This window comes from Lolium perenne, chromosome 7 (assembly GCF_019359855.2).
Source record: "Lolium perenne isolate Kyuss_39 chromosome 7, Kyuss_2.0, whole genome shotgun sequence".
Lineage (NCBI taxonomy): Eukaryota > Viridiplantae > Streptophyta > Magnoliopsida > Poales > Poaceae > Lolium > Lolium perenne.
In genome coordinates this window covers 181,138,596-181,160,203 of record NC_067250.2, presented here as the reverse complement: position 1 = coordinate 181,160,203, position 21,608 = coordinate 181,138,596, and the positions used below count along the sequence as shown (strand labels likewise).

Sequence of the window (21,608 nt, the reverse complement as noted above, 5' to 3'; positions counted from 1 at the left end):
GTGCACGCGGGTTACCGGCTGGAACCGGGGTGACCGGCCGGTGACCAGGGACGCATGTCAGTACGTGATTGGTAGATATTCGCGTGCTACAGTGCACACGCGTAGGGGGGCGACGTGGGCTGATCCCAGCCGTCGGTCGCGGCGATCGAACGGTTGCTGGAATCCGTCGACGTGGAGGGCTAAGAGGGGGCGGATTCCACGCCCTTTTATATATAGTGTAATGGAGCAAAGATACACATGCATACTGTAGCCTACAGAAGAAAAAATGCCAATATGGACAAGTTGTACCGGCTCCTAGACAAAGGTAGTGTCATCTCCAATGGGCGACAATTTCACTGCCCTCTTCTTCGCAAGAATTCATGTTTCTAGCTGCAACATCTGGCTAAGTAAGAAAGGACTCCCCCTTTCTCCACCGCTCTGCTCCGTTGAGAGTCGTCTCCCGTCTGCAGCTGCCGCCCCGCTCCTTCTTGCTCTCCGGCGGCGTTGCCGGCACGCGAGGAGATGGATTCGGTGGCTGGCCTTCTCTCTACATTATAGTAGTAGGTTTAGGCTTTGATTTTGCCTCGATGGCGTCTGGCGATATGCCGTCTTCCCCCCCCTTTGTCGCCTTCCATGGTCGCCGGCGAGCAGCGATTGTGGTGCGGAGAAGGCTTTCTTTTCTTGCTCTCCATGGTGGAGAGGGGAGGAGAAGGGTGGATCTGGTGAGCGACTTCCAAATAAGCTCGCTTTTTGGCTGAATCGGGAGCGGATCTTGCGGCCTTCTGTTTCCCTTTCTTGCTGCCGTGGTGGGAGGAGAAGGGAGTGGAAGGATTTGCTGGTTCCGGCTCTAGTGTTGATGTTCCTTCTGCTCTGCTTGCAGGTCTGCAGGGTGGCCATGGCTGCTGGCTGCGATCTGACCGTCGACTTGAATCGGGGCGTCGCCCCCGCCGATGAAGACAGCTCCGGTTCCAAATCCCGTCTCTTGCGATGGGTGGCTCATGCGGCAACATCAACGAGGTGTCCACCTCTACAGGTTCGATTCGGCGATATAGTTGCGGCTTGGGTCATCTTCGTCCTCCATTCCGGCGGCGCGACGGCGGCTGCTCGAGCGGTGGCGGAACTGTCTAGGCAGAGAGGGTCCCAGGGACTTGGATGTAATTTGTTGTTTTTCAGGATCCTTTCTGTAAATTTTGGAACATCTGTGCTGTTTCTGGATACCTCATGTATTTTCGGATTTCTTGTTTAATATATCCAGAAATAGTTGTATCAAAAAAAAAGAATTCATGTTTCTACAACACCTGGAGTGCAGTTTCTCGGCAAAGGCAACTAACAATTTTTTGAAGGACCAAACAATTATTGGCTTTTCAATGATAGTAGAGGGAAACTTACAAGGTGATTACCTGAACAAGAAACTACGTGACAGAGTGTTTTCATATAGATTAGTACATTGACGAGGGGTGTCCTCGGCAAATCCCATGGTTAGGTACCTAGGGTTGATTATGTGGTAGAGAACGCGTAGTACTGGTAGACTCGACGGCTGACAAGCGAGAGTTTACCCAGGTTCGGGGCCCTCGATTGAGGTAAAACCCTTACTCCTGCTTGTCTGGATTGGATCTTGTGAATATGCGGTTACAGGGGTCCGGCGAGCTGTTTGTCTCGTCGGGATTGTGATGGCTATGAATTGCTTAACCTAATTGGTTACCCTCCTGGCCTTTATATAGGAGGCCAGGTCCTGGATACGTAACCGACTAGGTTTACATATGGAAAGTTCTAACCGACTATGATTTATCTAATTTTAGGAAACTTCTCTTCATCTGGCTTCTTTCTTCACGGGCTTCTTTAATTCTGGGCCTTTACTGGGCTTCGCCCGCACCAGGTACTTTCACGCTGGGGTACCCGAAGGGTATATCCATGTCAGTAGCCCCCGAGTGCTTGCTTGATTATGGAGAATCATGGATGCACTCCTTTCGACATATGTGCTATCTTTCTGAACAATATGTATGCTTTTATGCAATCTTGGGGATTATAGCACAGTAGGCCCAAAATACTTCAAACTGGTTAACTACACATTCGGGTAAAACCTTACTAGATTTCAATCAAACTCGAATCCCCAGACTTGAATTTGGAACATACTCGAAACAACCTTTGCTTGGGGATTTCAGCTTGGCAGGCCTGACTCACTCGAAGAAAGTTGAGTTCAATTAACTACGCATTCGGGTAAACCATACCAGCTTTCAATCAAACCCGAGTCCCCGGACTCGAATCTGGAACATACTCGAAACAACCTTTGCCTAGGGATTACAGCTTGGCAGGCCTGACTCACTCGAAGAAAGTTGAGTTCAGTTAACTACGCATTCGGGTAAAACCATACCAGCTTTCAATCAAACTCGAGTCCTCGGACTCGAATCTGGAACACTTTTGATGTATTTGCCTAGGGATTTTGACTTAGTAGGCCTGAACTTACTCGAATCAACGATGTCAGTTAACTGCTCATTAGGGCAACACCATACTAGCCTTCAATCAGATTCGAGTCCCCGGACTTGAACCTGGAACACACTGGACAGATTCGACTCAGGCCGCTTGGGGTCTTACTGATTCGTTCTGCAGATCATATTTGCTACCCGACGCGTCCGTCAGGATTTTCATCATGTCTGTTGACACGGGAAAACTTAAGGGAAAACACTGCCGGAGTGTCCCTTAGCCCAGCTCGATTAATATCGGCAGGTCTTACCTTTGCATTTGCGTATGCAGCATCCGAGACTTTTTCGATTGACATAGTCCGGGAATTTTATGAGTTATGCTTGTGAAATTAAAGGACTTTGCCGAAATGAAATCAGCCGAGTCAGCTTTGTCGAGTGAGTAATTTTTACTTTTTTAGAAGCTTTATGGGAGCGCGACAGCGCTCCCATGGGAGTAGCCCCCGTGATTGTGGTTTATTGTTTGCAATAGAGGACAATCTTAAATTATGGTCTGTATGTCCTCAATTGAAGAATTTTTGATGTATGCTCCCATGGGAGTTCATTTAGCATTCGAATCCTTTGTCGATTGCAATCTGTATTACGCGTCGATTGTACTTTTAAATCCGTCACTCAATCATGAATGTTGTTTCTTCGTCTGACATCATTCGTGACAGCTTAGGCGCGCGCTCGCTGTTTTGACAGGGCGTGTCAATGTGGGCCTTTTTCTCAGAGTTTTGACCGCAAAGGACGCCGTTTCAGTCCTGATTTGACCGACGTGACGCATTTTTCGCTGCGCCATCATAACTTCCTTGGGTTTTGTGCGTAGTGGGCGGCGTGGGGCGCGACGGTTGCGTTCCACGCTCGCCACGTGTACAACCGGATTTTGCACATATCTGATGGATGGTTAGGATGGGGCTACGCCCTGTGCGTTAAGTAGCGATCTCCTCGGAGATTTATGAGTTCCTGCCCTTTGCCTTCCTTGTTCATCTTCTTCCTTGCGCGCCGCCCATCTCTGTTCTTCTGCCCAAGCTCTCTGCTCTGTGCGATGGCGCCCAAGAGAAGCAAACCCGCTGCGGCCGCACCCACTCCCGACGCCATGGAGAAAGGAAAAAAGACGGCCGAGCCTTCCGACGCTCTCCTGAAGGTCCCGGGCGATTGGGCGAGGTCCTGCGTCACCGAGGATACCCTTTCTGAGTATCGTCAGAAAGGGTGGCTACCGCCGGCCGCTCAACTTGCTGCGCGTGCTCCAGGCTTGGAGGTACGCCCTGACCCACGCGCCGGCGAGCGTGTCTGTTTTGCTGAATTCCTCCCTCGTGGTTTTGCTCTCCCCCTCCACGACTTTGTGCGGGGGCTGCTGTATGCCTATGGCATACAGCTTCATGACCTCACCCCTAACAGCATTATGCACATCACCTGTTTTATGGTGCTGTGCGAGTGCTTCTTGGGGGTGTCTCCCTGCTGGTCACTATGGAAACATATCTTCACAGTGCGCCACAACTGCCGCGGCAAGCGCCCGTTCCCCGTCGGCGGGTTTGCTGTCCAAGTGCGGAACGACTCGCACTACTTCAGCTTGAAGGCAGTCGACTCCGCTCAAGGCTGGAGGACGAAATGGTTCTACGTGCCAGTCGACCAAGTTGTGCTGCCAGAGTTTTCGACTGAGAAGCCACCCCAGAAGACAGTAGCATGGGACCATCCAATTTCTGCTGCTGAAGCCCAAGAAGCTTCCCCACTACTGAACCACTTGACCAAGCTGCTGAAGATCGTTCCTGGTATTCAGTTGATTGCGACATTTATGAAGATGCGTGTGTACCCAATACGCCTTCGTGCCCACCCGATGTGGCAATATGAGGGTCCACTCGACACCAGCAGGATGAGCGCCGTGGAGCTGTCAGAGAAGGAGCTAGGTGCTCTTGTGAAAAAAATCACGAGTATCAAGGCTTCTGAAAAGCTCAACCTCAAGTTCTCACATGTCCCATATGGGCCAAACAATGCTCTACCCGAAGTGAGAACTTCTTTGCCGCTGATCTCTATTCTTCTATCATGTGCTTTTTGCGATTGTTTTGATTATGTTTGTATGAATATGGATAGGGTCACTCGACTGATGCTTCTCTCCCTCCTCTACCTGAAGCTGGGCCTACTCCCGAGACTGCGGCGCTTGATATTCCCAAAGCATCCTTGATTGACCCTGCCTCTGCTCACTCGACTTCCCAAAAGGCCCTTGCAGAAGGACAAGGCGAGGAGGTGGAGCAGGCTGCAGTCGGGTCTGAGCCTGTCGTGCACAAGTCCAAGCGCCGCCTGGAGCTACCAAAGTCTTCGAGTTCGGAGTCGAAAGAAGATGAAGAGGAAGATACTGGTAATTCGAGTACTCAATCCCTTGTGAATAATCAGCCTTCGAGTTCCTTTCCACTCGTGCCTTGTGATGCGTGTAAATCACACGTCAGTTGGGAACGCCAAGAGAAAGGTATGATGAGTGCAGCAGCAAGTTTTCCCTCAGTATGAAACCAAGGTTATCGAACCAGTAGGAAATCAAGGTTGATCGAAGGTGTCAACGACGCCAGCAAAAGTGCTGGTGCGAAGTGGACTGGAACCTGCACAACACAATCAAACTACTTTGTCCCAACTTAACAGTGAGGTTGACAATCTCACCGGCTTGCTGAAAACAAAGGGTTAAACGTATCGAGTGGAAAATGATGTTTGTTTGCAGAGAATGAAAGAGAACAATGATTGCAGTAGGTTGTATTTCAGATGTAAAAGAATGGACCGGGGTCCACAGTTCACTAGTGGTGTCTCTCCAATAAGATAACTAACATGCTGGGTGAACAAATTACAGCTGGGCAATTGACAATTGATAAGTGCATATAACATGCATGTGTGAGCTATGGTGTCTACTATGAGATTCATTTGGGCATTACGACAAAGTACATAGACCGCTATCCAGCATGCATCTATGCCTAAATAGTCCACCTTCAGGTTAACATCCGTACCCCTTCCAGTATTAAGTTGCAAGCAACCGACAATTGCATTAAGTATTGTGCATAATGTAAACAATACATTCATCCTTGAACAAAGTATTGCTGTTTTACCCCTAGTGGCAACAACACATCTACAACCTTAGAACTTTCTGTCACTGTCCCAGATTAAATAGAGGTTGAACCCAACTATCTAGCATAAATACTCCCTCTTGGAGTCACAAGTATTCACTTGGCCAAGGCTTCAACAAGTAACGGAGAGCATGCAAGATCACAAATGACATAGACATGATATTATAATATTCAGCTCAACATAGGTATCAATATAAGTCGGATCCCAGCAAACACAACATGTAGCATTACAATAAGATGATCTTGATCATGATAGGCTGCTCATAAGATCTAAACATGATGGCACAAGTGGAGAAGACAACCATCTAGCTACTGCTATGGACCCATAGTCCAAGTAGGAACTACTCACGCATCACTCCGGAGGCGGGCATGGCGATGTAGAGCCCTCCGGTGATGATTCCCCTCTCCGGCAGGGTGCCGGGAAGAGCTTCTGGAACCCCCCCGAGTTAGGGTTGACGACGGTGGCGGCGACGAATATGTTCTGGATGAAAGGCTCGGTGCCTTAGGGTTTTCACGACTCGGGGACTAAATAGGCGAAGGGGCGGTGTCGGCGGACCCCCGAGGGGCCCAGCCCACGTGGCGGTGCGGCAGAGGGGGGAGCCGTGCCACCCTATGGGTTGGCTGCCTCGTGGCCCCCCTTCGTGTCTCCATCGGACTCCGTGTACGTGTTGGAAAAATAGGGACCTGGGCTTTTGTTTCGTGCAATTCCGAGAATATTTCCAGAAGTAACTTTCTGAAACCAAAAACAGCAGAAAACAGGGAACTGGCACTGTGGCATCTTGTTAATAGGTTAGTCCCAGAAAATGCATAAAAGTGATACGAAGTGTATACAAAACATGTAGCAAATGGTATAATATAAGCATGGAACAACAGAAATTATGGATACGTTGGAGACGTATCAAGCATCCCCAAGCTTAGTTCTACTCGTCCTCGAGTAGGTAAAACGGTAACAACAAATAATTTCTGAGGAGACATGCTTTCACACAATCTTGATCATAATATTGCTAGGCTCATGTCATGAATGAAGTGACTCAAAACAATGGTCTATAGTTTGCTAACAGATAGATAAAGAATAAACAATGAATCATATAAGCAAAAACTTTTCATGAATAGTACTTTCAAGACAAGCATCAAAAAGTTTTGCATAAGAGGTAACTCATAAAGCAATAGATTCAAAGTAAAAGGCATTGAAGCAACACAAAGGATGATTAAGTTTCAGCAATTGCTTTCAACTTGTAACATGTATATCTCATGATAGTTGTCAACATAAAGCAATATAACAAGTGCAATAAGTAACATGTAAGAATCAATGCACACAAAGTTGACACAAGTGTTTGCTTCTAAGATAGAAAGGAGTAGGTAAACTGACTCAACATAAAGTAAAAGATAGGCCTTTCGCAGAGGGAAGCAGGGATTAAATCATGTGCTAGAGCTTTTCAAGTTTTCAAAAGCATAAAGAGAGCATAAAGTAAGTATTTGAGAGGTGTTTGTTGTTGTCAACGAATGGTAGTGGGTACTCTAACTACCTTGTCAACCAGACTTTCAAGAGCGGCTCCCATGAAGGACGGTATCTCTACCAGCAAGGTAGATCATCCCTCTTCTCTTTTGTTTACACATGTATTTTAGTTTTATTATTGATGACACTCCTCCCAACCTTTTGCTTTCACAAGCCATGGCTAACCGAATCCTCGGGTGCCTTCCAACTTTCACATACCATGGAGGAGTGTCTATTTGCAAAATTAAGTTGCTTACTGATAAATCAGGGCAAAACATGTGAAGAGAATTATTAATGAAAGTTGTAATTAATCGGGACTGGGCACCCCATTTGCCAGCTCTTTTTGCAAGTTATTGGATAAGCGGATGTATATGCCACTAGTCCATTGGTGAAAGTCTGTCAGAAGTAAATGACAAGATCGAAAGATAAAACACCACATACTTCCTCATGAGCTATAAAACATTGACACAAATAAGGAGTAATAAAGTTTTGAAGAGTTTAAAGGTAGCACATGAAGTATTTACTTGGAATGGTAGGAAATACCACATAATAGGTAGGTATGGTGGACACAAATGACATGGGTTTTGGCTCAAGGTTTGGATGCACGAGAAGCATTCCCTCTCAGTACAGAGTTTTTGGCTAGCAAGGTTGTTTGAAGCAAACACAAGTATAAATCGGTACAGCAAGACTTAAATAAAAACATATTGCAAGTATTATAAAACTCTACACCGTCTTCCTTGTTGCTCAAACATTTTACCAGAAAATATCTAGACCTTAGAGAAAACAAATATGCAACCCAAGTCTCAACAAGCTCTACGATAGTTCTCCACTACTAGGCTTTATCTACATGATGCAAGAGCTTAAACATGATCTACTTGAGAGCTCAAAACAATTGTAAAGTGTCAAATCGAAACAAGACAATGATCTACAAGAATGCATATGTCTTTCCAATACCAACTACCACATGTAGCATTTTCTTTCTTCCAAACAAACCTCAATCGATTCATTTAAACATAAAACTCTCCAAATGATAATATAATGCAGCAAGAGAGAATTTATAATCAAGTGCTAACAGCTCGAAGAGATGCATGAAAAACAGGAGCTAAAAGCACTGCAGTAGCTAGTTAAGAATACTCAACAAATATAAGTGAAGAACATGAGTATTCACATGAAAAAGCGGAGCGTGTCTCTCTCCCACACAAGGATTGCTAGGATCCGAATTTATTCAAACAAAAACAAAAATAAAAGCACACAGACGCTCCAAGTAAAGCGCATAAGATGTGAAAGAATTAAAATATAGTTTCACTAGAGATGACCTGATAAGTTGTTGATGAAGAAGGGGATGCCTTGGGCATCCCCAAGCTTAGACGCTTGAGTCTCTCTGAATATGGTTGGGATGAACCACGGGGGCATCCCCAAGCTTAGGCTTTTCACTCTTCTTGATCACATAATATCACCCTTCTCGCTTGATCCTTGAAAATTTCCTTCACACCAAACTCAAGACAGTTCTTATTAGAGGGTTAGTGCATAATTAAAAATTCTCATATTCTGCAATGATACAATCAAACCCAAAGCTTCTGGACATTAGCTACAGCCACTGATGCTTTGTGGAGCAAAGAAATCCACACAAACATCGTAAAAGAGCGAATGCAAAACAAAAGGCAGAATCTGTCAAAAACAGAACAGTCTGTAAAGATGAATTTTTTCGAGGCACTTAGGTTGCTCAGATGGAACTGGCCCAGAACAATGAAAGTTGCGTACATATCTCAGGAATATGCGTGATTTTTTTCAGGATTTTTGGAATTTTCTGCAGAGAGAACAGCTCAAAATCGTGACAGCTAAAAATTTGTTACTGTGCAGAAATCCAAATTTTGCATCAACTTTCAATGTAGAACTTTACTTGGCACAACATTGCGATAAAATAAAGATACAAAGGAGTTGCTACAGAAGTAAACAAAACCTTGACTCAAAGAAAACAAAAATAACAGCAAAATAAAAACGATGGGTTGTCTCCCATAAGCGCTTTTCTTTAACGCCTTTCAGCTAGGCGCAGAAAGTGAAAATCAAGTATTATCAAGAGAAGAAGCATCAACATCATAACTTGCTCTAATAATAGAGTCAAAAGGCAACTTCATTCTCTTCCTAGGGAAGTGTTCCATACCTTTCTTGAGAGGAAATTGGTACCTTATATTACCTTCTTTCATATCAATGATGGCACCAACGGTTCGAAGAAAAGGTCTTCCCAAAATAATAGGACAAGATGCATTGCATTCAATATCCATAACAACAAAATCAACGGGGACAAGGTTATTGTTAACTGTAATAAGAACATCATTAACTCGCCCCAAAGGTTTCTTCATAGCATTATCAGCGAGAAAAACATCCAAATAACAATGTTCCAAAGGTGGCAAATCAAGAATATCATAAAGCTTCTTGGGCAAAACCGAAATACTTGCACCAAGGTCACACAAGGCATTGCAATCAAAATCATTCACTTTTACCTTAATGATGGGTTCCCAACCATCCTCTAATTTCCTAGGAATAGAAGCTTTAAGTTTCAACTTCTCCTCCCTAGCTTGCAAAAGAGCATTTGTAATATGCTTTGTAAAAGCCAAATTAATAGTGCTAGCATTGGGACTTCTAGCTAGCTTTTGCAAGAACATAATAACTTCAGAGATGTTACAATCATCAAAATCAAAATCATTATTGTCAATGGTGGTGGAACCATTGTCTCCAATAGTTTGAAAATTTCAGCACTTTTATCAGAAAAAGTTTCAGCAGTTTTAGGCAATTTCAAACGCTTTCCAGAAGTAGTAGAGACATTACCAACACCAATAACATTACCATCAATAGTAGGAGGCTTACTAACATGAGAAACATTAGCATTACTAGTGGTGGTGATAGTACAAACTCTAACTATACTATTCTCTTTTTCAAGTTCTTCCTCTTTTTCCCACCTAGCATGCAATTCAGCCAACATCCTAATATTGTTATCAATTTGAACTTGGATGGCATTTGCTGTGGCAATGACTTATCAAGACCTTTAACTTCATTAGGCATAACTTTCAGTTTTAGAATTTCAACATCATGAGCAAGAGTATCAACTCTAGAAACTAGAACATCAATTTTCTCAAACTTTTCCTCAACAGTTTTATTGAAAGCTTTTTGTGTGCTAATAAATTCTTTAAGCATAGCTTCAAGATCAGAGGACACACTTCTATTGCTGCTGTAGGAATTACCATAAGAATTGCCATAACCATTTGAAGGATAAGGCTTATAATTATTGCTACCAAAATTATTCCTATAAGCATTGTTGTTGAAGTTGTTGTTTTTAATGAAGTTCACATCAACATGCTCTTCTTGAGCAACCAATGAAGCTAAAGGAACATTATTAGGATCAACATGAGATCTACCATTCACAAGCATAGACATAATAGCATCAATCTTATCACTCAAAGAGGAGGTTTCTTCAACAGAATTTACCTTCTTACCTTGAGGAGCCCTTTCGGTGTGCCATTCGGAATAGTTGATCATCATATCATCAAGTAGCTTTGTTGCTGCACCTAAAGTGATGGACATAAAGGTACCTCCAGAGGCCGAATCCAATAAGTTCCTTGAGGAAAAATTTAATCCTGCATAAAAGGTTTGGATGATCATCCAAGTAGTCAGTCCATGAGTGGGACAATTTTTCACCAAAGATTTCATTCTTTCCCAAGATTGAGCAACATGTTCATTATCAAGTTGTTTAAAATTCATAATGCTACTTCTCAAGGATATAATTTTAGCAGGAGGATAATATTTCCCAATGAAAGCATCTTTGCATTTTGTCCAAGAATCAATACTATTTCTAGGCAAAGAAAGCAACCATTCTTTAGCTCTTCCTCTCAAGGACAAAGGAAAAAGTTTCAGTTTTATAATATCCCCATCCATATCCTTATACTTTTGCATCTCACAAAGTTCAACAAAATTATTAAGATGGGCAGCAGCATCATCAGTACTAACACCAGAAAATTGCTCTTTCATAACAAGATTTAATAGAGCAGGTTTAATTTCATAAAAGTCTGCCTTAGAAGCAGGTGGAGCAATGGGAGTGCATATGAAATCATTGTTGTTTGTGCTAGTGAAGTCACACAACTTGGTGTTCTCAGGAGTACTCATTTTTGCAAGAAAAGCTAACAGACAGAAATAACAAAAATAACAAGTAACTAATTTTTTTGTGTTTTTTGATAAAGAGAGCAAACAAGACTAAATAAAAATAAACTAAGCAAGACAAATAACAAAGTAAAAATGATTGGGTGTGAGAGACTCCCCTTGCAGAACCAACTTGATCTCCCCGGCAACGGCGCCAGAAAAGTATGCTTGATGCGTGTAAATCACACGTCAGTTGGGAACCCCAAGAGGAAGGTATGATGAGTGCAGCAGCAAGTTTTCCCTCAGTATGAAACCAAGGTTATCGAACCAGTAGGAAATCAAGGTTGATCGAAGGTGTCAACGACGCCAGCAAAAGTGCTGGTGCGAAGTGGACTGGAACCTGCACAACACAATCAAACTACTTTGTCCCAACTTAACAGTGAGGTTGTCAATCTCACCGGCTTGCTGAAAACAAAGGGTTAAACGTATCGAGTGGAAAATGATGTTTGTTTGCAGAGAATGAAAGAGAACAATGATTGCAGTAGGTTGTATTTCAGATGTAAAAGAATGGACCGGGGTCCACAGTTCACTAGTGGTGTCTCTCCAATAAGATAACTAACATGCTGGGTGAACAAATTACAGCTGGGCAATTGACAATTGATAATTGCATATAACATGCATGTGTGAGCTATGGTGTCTACTATGAGATTCATTTGGGCATTACGACAAAGTACATAGACCGCTATCCAGCATGCATCTATGCCTAAATAGTCCACCTTCAGGTTAACATCCGTACCCCTTCCAGTATTAAGTTGCAAGCAACAGACAATTGCATTAAGTATTGTGCATAATGTAAACAATACATTCATCCTTGAACAAAGTATTGCTGTTTTACCCCTAGTGGCAACAACACATCTACAACCTTAGAACTTTCTGTCACTGTCCCAGATTAAATAGAGGTTGAACCCAACTATCTAGCATAAATACTCCCTCTTGGAGTCACAAGTATTCACTTGGCCAAGGCTTCAACAAGTAACGGAGAGCATGCAAGATCACAAATGACATAGACATGATATTATAATATTCAGCTCAACATAGGTATCAATATAAGTCGGATCCCAGCAAACACAACATGTAGCATTACAATAAGATGATATTGATCATGATAGGCAGCTCACAAGATCTAAACATGATGGCACAAGTGGAGAAGACAACCATCTAGCTACTGCTATGGACCCATAGTCCAAGTAGGAACTACTCACGCATCACTCCGGAGGCGGGCATGGCGATGTAGAGCCCTCCGGTGATGATTCCCCTCTCCGGCAGGGTGCCGGGAAGAGCTTCTGGAACCCCCCGAGTTAGGGTTGACGACGGCGGCGGCGACGAATATGTTCTGGATGAAAGGCTCGGTGCCTTAGGGTTTTCACGACTCGGGGACTAAATAGGCGAAGGGGCGGTGTCGGCGGACCCCCGAGGGGCCCAGCCCACGTGGCGGCGCGGCAGAGGGGGGAGCCGCGCCGCCCTATGGGTTGGCTGCCTCGTGGCCCCCCTTCGTGTCTCCTTCGGACTCCGTGTACGTGTTGGAAAAATAGGGACCTGGGCTTTTGTTTCGTGCAATTCCGAGAATATTTCCAGAAGTAACTTTCTGAAACCAAAAACAACAGAAAACAGGGAACTGGCACTGTGGCATCTTGTTAATAGGTTAGTCCCAGAAAATGCATAAAAGTGATACGAAGTGTATACAAAACATGTAGCAAATGGTATAATATAAGCATGGAACAACAGAAATTATGGATACGTTGGAGACGTATCACCTTGCCATCATGCTGCTTCGGGTAGCGCTTCTCGCCTGGATGTCTTTGCTCTGGGTGACGATCCTGATTCCGATGAAGAGGAGGAACTCAGGTTTGCTTTATGATTTGTTCTTTTATTTGGTTTCCTTTTATGATTGCTGCTTTTTTTTATCGACCATGCTTTTGTTTTATGGTATTTTAGCGATAGGTCGCCATCTCCTCTTCCAGTCATAGATTCATCAATTGTGGCCCAGCCAACTATTCTTTCAGAAGCAGCACAAGATACTGCCCCTGTTGCTACTAAAGCTTCGACATTGGTGGTGGCTGCCACCATGAGTGAGGAGAAAAATACTTCGACTGCAGTTGTTGTGATGCCTTCTTCCACCTCTTGGACTGACCACGTGAGTGTGCTTGTACTTGCATTTGCTCACGTATTTTGTTCTTGTTTTCATGTTTAACAGTGTGAATGTTTCTGTGTGTAGCCAATGTTTGCTGCTATGGCTCCTTGGATCCAATCTTTTGCTCGGGTGGAAACCGAAAGGGATTCCCTGCGATTGACTTCGTCGAAGCTTGCGAGTAATTATTTTGAAAAAGTCTTCATGTTATTTTGGAAGTTAAGGCAGTAAATCAAGAATACTTTGTGAATTCTGCAGAAGCAAAACAATCTGCTGAGGAGCGATTGGGAAGCTTGGAAAAACAGGTAAAGGATTTGCAAGACAAGCTCTCCTCCCAGCAGTCTGAATCGAAGAAGGCACTTGACGACGCCCAAGAAGCTGTCAGTCGTCGCGACAGGGATTTGGTTGCACGTCTATCGGCCCTGGTTCATGGTGCCAAAGGTGTGCTGTTTGCTCTTTTGCGATTGTCACCACTTTGATTATTTTGAATAATCTTTGCTTATGACTTCTGTTTTCTGAATTTGAAGGTCATGAGAGCACCTCGACTTCTGCTGGGACATCGGGTGATGCAGTGTCACTCGAGAGTGTTATTGCGGAGTTTGAGGTGCTGCTGTCCAAGACCCAAGGAGATCTAGCTGCTGTGACGGGTACCCTTTGCAGTTTGCATGCAGGGATGTGTCCTACGGGTACAGTTCCTTCGACTGCTCAAGGTCTTGCTGCGGCGTTTGGAGAAGGATCTTCAATCGTGATGGACTTTGCCCGCGAACTCACGGTACGCGGCTCGGAGTACACCCTCAAGCTCTTACTAAGCAATGGTGCAGAGGCTAATTTCGACGCTGCTTTGTCGGATTACCCGAAAAAGCAAGATGGAAAGCCACTGTCATTTAGGGGTGTCACCGAGCCTGCTACCCGAATGAGCGAACTTTGCATCCGGACCATGGAGCGTCGAGCTGAAGCTGTTGTAGCTCGGTCGCGTAAAAATAGGGCAGAGTCTGTGTCGCAGTTTTAGAAACATTTGTTATGTAGTTAGGTTATTTGAACCTGGCCTGTATGCCTTTGCTACGTATGCTTAGTACGCCTTTGAATGCTTTTGCAGTTGAATGAACTTTGCTAACCCGCCTGAATTTTGTGCTTTATTCTGTCCTTGTGCCTGAATTTTATGCTATGTGAATCAGCTTCAGAAATGCGAGTGCGGTGCATCTCTTCCGTCTCATACTCGAACACCTGCGCAAGTAAGAAATGATGCGAGGGTACTCGCTTTTGCAAAGAATCGAGTGCAGGAGTTAGAGCAAGAACTAAAGAACACTCGAGCTGAATTGGCACTATTGCGCTCCAAACCAAGTTTCGCTACGCAACGTGAAAAGTATGTTCTTGGCGAGATGGACATCGTAAATAGGCAACTCGATTGTAAGTTTACGACCTCCTCTTTCTTTCCAAATTTCTGTATTTTTCTGCGCTTATGCCTTGGACCAATAATTTTGGCTTTTTGCAGGTTTTGTGCCTGATTTTAAGCAAGAAGATGTGCGGATCAATCGAGTCCTTGATAATGCTGTGGAGGTTCCGACGTCTGGCAAGCAGCATTTTAATTTGGATAAAGTGCATGCCCGCACTCTTCTTACTTTGAATGATCGAGTGTGGCGAAATGCGCAAGTACTCGAAATATGCAGGCGTATCTTCACTCAGCTGAATTGCGCACTCTTTCCGTCGGGTCCTCAACCACAAGGGCTATCTCCTTTGATTGATATCTTTGGAGTGACGAGCTCAGTCAAGGAGTCTTTGATGCAACTTGCCATTCTTGGATCAAATGCCACTATGGCTCACATCCGTAGCCATAAGCCAAACTTTGCGATTCGTCCTCCTACAACTGGTACACTTATACCCCAATCGCGTTTGATCGAGACGCGTGCTGCTGCTGAGGACTTCATCGATCGTTGTAAGGAACAACTTTTTGGTCATGTGCAAGATATCAAAGATGAGCCAAGCTCTTAGCTTATAATTTTGGGTTTGTAATCGCGACAGCCTTCAAGTGTAAATATGTGATGTTTCATATATGAAAGGATTTTTGCATGTTCGTACTTATGAGGGCCCTTGATTGTGCCGATTGTAGTTTACCGGCTTTTGTATTCGACCCATCCTCCGAGGATATCTAGTGGAATTTTTATATGTTTGACCCAGCCCCTGAGCACATCGAGTGGGGTTTGGGTTTTATGTTTTTGACCCAGCCCCCGAGTATGTCGAGTGGGGTTTGAGGTTTATGTGTTGGACCCAGCCCCCGAACATGTCGAGTGGGGTAAATAATATGAAAAGTATTTATGAAAAATCTGAAGGAACATATATCTTTATTCGAGATACATACTCAACCAGCAAGCCGCCTCATTAAAAACCTTCCAGTCCCCTTAGGTACCCTGGTAAGGGAAAAGAGTGCGTCTGAAACCTGCTAGTTCATATGTGTTTGGTTACATTGGTATGACTACTTCCTATTGGAGCAACATCAGGAATCGTCTGATTGCGACTGTCGGAGTGGGCTGAGGATGCCACTTTTTGATTGATCTGTGCCCGACCCGCCTGAAGAAAGCGTCTGGCGGTATTTGTGCCTTTGCTGACCCGATATCGGCCAATTTACTTGCTTGCTTGTTGCGAGTGCGTGTCACATATTGCAGTTGGCAACTGCGGAACCTTTTTTGCAGTGTGTCATAGTGGTCTTGATATGCAGCTAGGCTACCCGCCTTGTCCCTTCCTGCTCCTTTCTCGTTTTGTGCAATTATGCTGGAATTTCCACGGATGATAATTTCGTCTGCTCCTAAAGCTTTTGCCAGTCGCATACCTTGAAATAAGCCTTCATAATCTGCTTCAACTTTTGACGGGCAGGAGAAATCTATCTGTAAGATATAATTAAGTCTTTCACCGTCTGGTGATATGAGTATCACACTTGCGCCTGTGCCTTTTCTTCCTTTCGATCCTTCGAAATATAATACCCAAATATCGGGTCTATCAAACTCATCGATCTGCTGGTTGTTTTCCTCCTCCAATGGTTCGACTGTCCATATGGCATGTACTTCATGTATGACGGTTGCGACTGCCTGTTTTTTAAGCTCTGATTCCATTACGGAATTTCTGTCGGGTGATTGTTCCCCCGGCAATTGCTCCATTTGAAATGCTTCTGAGATTTTGCTGAAGTCTCGATCGCAGGCATCGGATCTTTGGAAGTTTCCATTGACTGTGATCACTCCCATTGGTCCGGGCATCTTGAGCTTGAGATAGGCATAGTGTGGGACAGCCATGAATCTTGCGAACGTCGGACGCCCAAGTATAGCGTGATATTGTGACTTCCAGTCGACGACTTCGAACTCAATCGACTCGGTTCTGAAGTGTTCAGGGGTTCCGAATGTAACGTCGAGCAGGACTGTACCTTTCGGGTGTACCGCTCTGCCTGGGACGATGCCATGGAAGGTGTTTGTCGATTCAGGTAGATTATCGACTGCCTTGTTCATCCTTCACAGGGTATCCGTGAAGATTATGTTAAGGCCACTACCTCCATCCATGAAGACCTTGGTCATGGCGTAGTTGCCAATTTGCGCATCGAGTACAAGGGCGGCGTGCCCTGGCCAGTACACTGCTGGCGGGTGATCCTCTCGGTTGAAGGTAACTGGAACTTCGGATCCTTTCAAAAATTCTGGAATAGCTGGTGGCGCCATGACCGCCATGTTGATGTGTCGTGTGTGTAACTTCTGTTCTCGATTGGATGGTCGTCCTTTTTGGATCATGTTCACTTGGCCTCGAGTGGGAGGGTATTGCTGCTCCTCTCCCTGGGGTACTTGATGTATGGCTGCTGCCACTTGTGTTCCCGCGTTATGTTGTGTGGGCACCATGTATACTGGCGCTGGTTGCATTTGCTGCTGCGCTGGATATGCCTGAGCAGGCTGTGCTTGCTGTGGAACAGGATATACTTGAGTATGCTGTACTTGCTGTGGCGCAGAATATACCTGAGCTTGTTGCACATGTTGCGGTGTAGAATACATTTGAGCTGGTACCGCTTGCGTGTGGGTTGCTGCATTTGGCTGTGCTTGCGTCAATTGCGGTGGAGCGCGTCCTTCCTTTTGCAAGCGTAGTACGTACTCGATCGCCAATTGATCGAATTCCCTGCAGTTCTTTAGTGAATGATTAGAACGTAACCTACCGTCGTCTCCCTTGTATAGGTGAAATCTGCAGTAATCGTCCATCCGTTCTTCGAGTGAGCGCTCTGGCTCCTTGTCTGCTCGTCTGCGCCATTCAGGCCTTCTGTAACTGTCGCGGTTGTCGCGTCCGCGGTAATTGTCACGGCGATCATCTGAGCGACGATCTCGATTGTCCCTGCGGTCGTCTGTACGGTGATCTCGATTGTCTCGGTTATCTTCAGGACGTTTGTCAGTTTGGTCTCGACTATCTCTCGGCTGGGCGAACCCTGCCCCCACGAAGCTTGGCTTGTCATCGTCATAATGACGATACTTGCGCTTGCGCCTTCTGTCATCCCGATAGTTGTCTCTACGATCTCGATTGTCTCTGTCGTGGCGTAGTTTGATTGCCTCTTACTGAATCTTCTCCGTTTGCCCATTTTGTTGCGATTGCCATGAGTGCTGTCATTGTTTTTGGGTCTTCTCGTCCGAGCATCTCTCTAAAATCTTTCCTCCACAAGCCTTCCTTGAAGGCGTCGATTGCCCTATCTTCTGATACATGCCCTATCGAGTTTCGAATGGCAGTCCATCGCCTTATGTACGATCGTAGCGACTCATCTGGGCCTTGCTTACATGTTTTGAGCTCTTCGAACGTTTTGGGCCTGTCACATAAGGGTCCGAAGTACGTGACAAAATCATCACGGAATTGCTCCCACGAGTCATAATATGACTCAGGTAGCGATTTGAGCCAATCGCGAGCTGCACCTTCCATCATGAGTTGTATGTACTGCATTGCTGGTCCACGCTGACAGCCGACGGCTAATCTGTAATCTTCTAACCAGCCTGAGGGCTCCTGTTTGCAATTGAATTTTGGCGTTGTTGCGAGTGAGAACTTCTTGGGCATGCGAGCTTCCCGAATTCGTCGAGTGAAGCACAATGCTCCACATGGTCCTATGTCTGCCCCTGAGTCAGAGCTGCCGCTATATGACCTTCTGGATCGGCTCCTCCGATGGCGCGAGCTTCTTCTGTCGCTCCTTCCCCTAGGGCTTCGACTGCGACGATCCCGATATGTTTCCCGTGCGGGTGTGGTTTACGTTGGCTGTATGGCCTTTGCTGCAATCGCCAGTTGCTTGTATAGTTGAAGATGATGATCTCTCTTTGGATCTCCTACTGGAGGTTTGATTGTTTTGAGGTAGTTGCCCAACGTCATCAGTGCTCCAACTGGCTCAGTTGGTATGATCAGGCCTTCCCTATCCACTTCCATAAAAGCTGGGTCAAGGTTTCGAGTGATTGCAGTTTGATCCGCTTCACCCAGGTTGAGCCTTGGCCTATTTGCGGGATCATGTCTCCCAGTTGAACTCATGGACAGTGCCTTTCGCCTGGCGCTTGATATGCTTGCCTATTTTCTGCGTTCTTCGAGTGTCGCTCTGTAGTTGTTCAGACGAATATTTTCTTGCCAGTTGAAGTATGCGTAAGTCATCTGTTCTTCTGGAGTTGCGTCGATTGGCATCATCGCAATTTTTTATGATCTGATCTACTTTTTCTGCTGTTTCAGCCGTGATGATTAGGGTGGTCCTTCCATCAGGCATGGTAACTGTGCATAGAAATTGTGTAGGTCGACGACATGCTGCTGCGGATGTTTCCGCGGCGCTTGCGGTATACACCTGGTAAGGTATCACTTGGTTGGTGATCTCTACGCTGTTGACACGTACCATGGACTCGGCGTCTTCACCCAAACTCATGTCGGAGTTACTCGGTTTGCTGTTGGTTTTGCCGTAGTCAAGTTGATCATCGATTGTCTGGTCCAAGCTTCTGGTGTTGCATGTGAAGATCTCGTGGTTGGCCTGCACCTCAGGGCCATTAAAGTCGGCTAGGTAGATGCTGTCATCGAGATTTTCCTCGTTTTGCGAGAAGTTTGTGCAGTCGAAGTTCCCTTCGAGTGACTCAGTCGAGTTGTTTGGACGGAACGCAGATTCGACTTCGCTTCCTCCAAAGTTTTTAGCCACTGCTTTGCGAAATTCTTCGTCGTCCATTGAAGTTGCAGAGTCACTTGGTGCTTGGATCGGAGCGATCTGTGATGATGTTGCTGCCAAGATCGAAGGTGTCGCAGATGCAGTCGACAGATTGTCGAGTATCTCCATGTCGATTGTGTCCAACAGATCCTGCACACCATCTTTATCAACGAAGAAATTTAAGTCACCAACAGTAACGTCCAAACCTGATTCTAGGCTAGCAAAGGCCTGTTGAGATTCGATTGAGTGTGGTTTGAGCCTCCTTGGAGAATTTGACGAGTGTTCGCTTTTCGAGTTTGTTCCAGTCGATGGAATCGGCGAGTTGCCGTCTGATGTCATGATCGGCGATTTGTCGTTTGATGAAGCGATCGGTGAATTACCGTGTGAAGGAGAGGTTGTCGAGTGACCACCTGATGATGAAACCGGCGAGGCCATGAATCCAGCACTACCTGTTCCCACAGACGGCGCCAATTGACGAGGGGTGTCCTCGGCAAATCCCATGGTTAGGTACCTAGGGTTGATTATGTGGTAGAGAACGCGTAGTACTGGTAGACTCGACGGCTGACAAGCGAGAGTTTACCCAGGTTCGGGGCCCTCGATTGAGGTAAAACCCTTACTCCTGCTTGTCTGGATTGGATCTTGTGAATATGCGGTTACAGGGGTCCGGCGAGCTGTTTGTCTCGTTGATACGTCCCCGACGTATCCATAATTTCTGTTGTTCCATGCTTGTTTTATGACAATACTTACATGTTTTGCTTGCACTTTATGATGATTTCATGCGTTTTCCGGAACTAACCTATTAACAAGATGCCACAGTGCCAGTTCCTGTTTTCTGCTGTTTTTGGTTCCAGAAAGGCTGTTCGGGCAATATTCTCGGAATTGGACGAAATCAACGCCAAACCTCCTATTTTTCCCGGAAGGCTCCAGAACACCGAAGAAGAGTCGGAGAGGGGCCAGAGGGCCACCAGACCATAGGGCGGCGCGGCCTGGCCTGGGCCCGCGCCACCCTATGGTATGGAGCCCCCAGGTGCCCCCCTGCGCCGCCTCTTCGCCTATAAAATCCCTTTCGACCTAAAAACACCGTACCAATTGACGAAACTCCAGAAAGACTCCAGGGGCGCCGCCGCCATCGCGAAACTCCAATTCGGGGGACAGAACTCTCTGTTCCGGCACCCTGCCGGACGGGGAATTGCCCCCGGAGCCATCTCCACCGCCGTCTTCACCGCCATCTTCACCGCCATCGCTGCCCCCATGATGAGGAGGGAGTAATTCACCCCTGAGGCTGAGGGCTTCGCTGTAGCTATGTGGTTCATCTCTCTTCCATGTACTTCAATACAATGATCTCATGAGCTGCTTTACATGATTGAGATTCATATGAGTTTTGTATCACAATTCATCTATGTGCTACTCTAGTGATGTTATTAAAGTAGTTCTATTCCTCCTGCACGTGTGTAAAGGTGACTAGTGTGTGCACCGTGTGGTTCTTGTCGTAGGCTATGATCATGATCTCTTGTAGATTGTGGAGTTAATTATTACTATGATGGTATTGATGTGATCTATTCCTCCTACATATGCATGAAGGCGATAGTGTGCATGCTATGTTAGTACTTGGTTTAGTCTTTTGATCTATCTTACACTATAAGGTTACTAAATATGAACAAATTGTGGAGCTTGTTAACTCCGGCATTGAGGGTTCGTGTAATCCTACGCAATGCGTTCATCATCCAACAAAAGTGTAGAGTATGCATTTATCTGTTCTGTTATGTGATCAATGTTGAGAGTGTCCACTAGTGAAAGTGTAATCCCTAGGCCTTGTTCCTAAATACTGCTGAGTTACTACTGCTTGTTTACTGTCTTCCTGCGTTACTACTGCTGCAATACTACCACCATCAACTACACGCCAGCAAGCTATTTTCTGGCATCGTTGCTACTGCTCATACTTATTCATACCACCTGTATTTTACTATCTCTTCGCCGAACTAGTGCACCTATTAGGTGTGTTGGGGACACAAGAGACTTCTTGCTTTGTGGTTGCAGGGTTGCATGAGAGGGATATCTTTGACCTCTTCCTCCCTGAGTTCGATAAACCTTG

General features: G+C 45.5%; 1 protein-coding gene and 1 long non-coding RNA gene across 2 annotated transcripts; both read left to right on the top strand.

Moving 5' to 3' along the window:
- Window positions 1–313: 313 nt before the first annotated feature.
- LOC127314878 (uncharacterized) lies at window positions 314–1,274 on the top strand. Its single transcript, XR_011749025.1, has 2 exons — window positions 314–701; window positions 860–1,274. It is a non-coding gene; the product is annotated as an uncharacterized lncRNA (long non-coding RNA).
- An 11,990-nt stretch (window positions 1,275–13,264) lies between these two features.
- On the top strand, window positions 13,265–14,465 carry LOC127312585 (uncharacterized). Its single transcript, XM_051343112.2, has 4 exons — window positions 13,265–13,359; window positions 13,441–13,534; window positions 13,612–13,794; window positions 13,881–14,465. Exons 1-4 carry the CDS (start codon window positions 13,291–13,293, stop codon window positions 14,360–14,362), a joined length of 828 nt encoding a protein of 275 aa, XP_051199072.1. The 5' UTR covers window positions 13,265–13,290; the 3' UTR covers window positions 14,363–14,465.
- The last annotated feature ends 7,143 nt before the right edge of the window (window positions 14,466–21,608 follow it).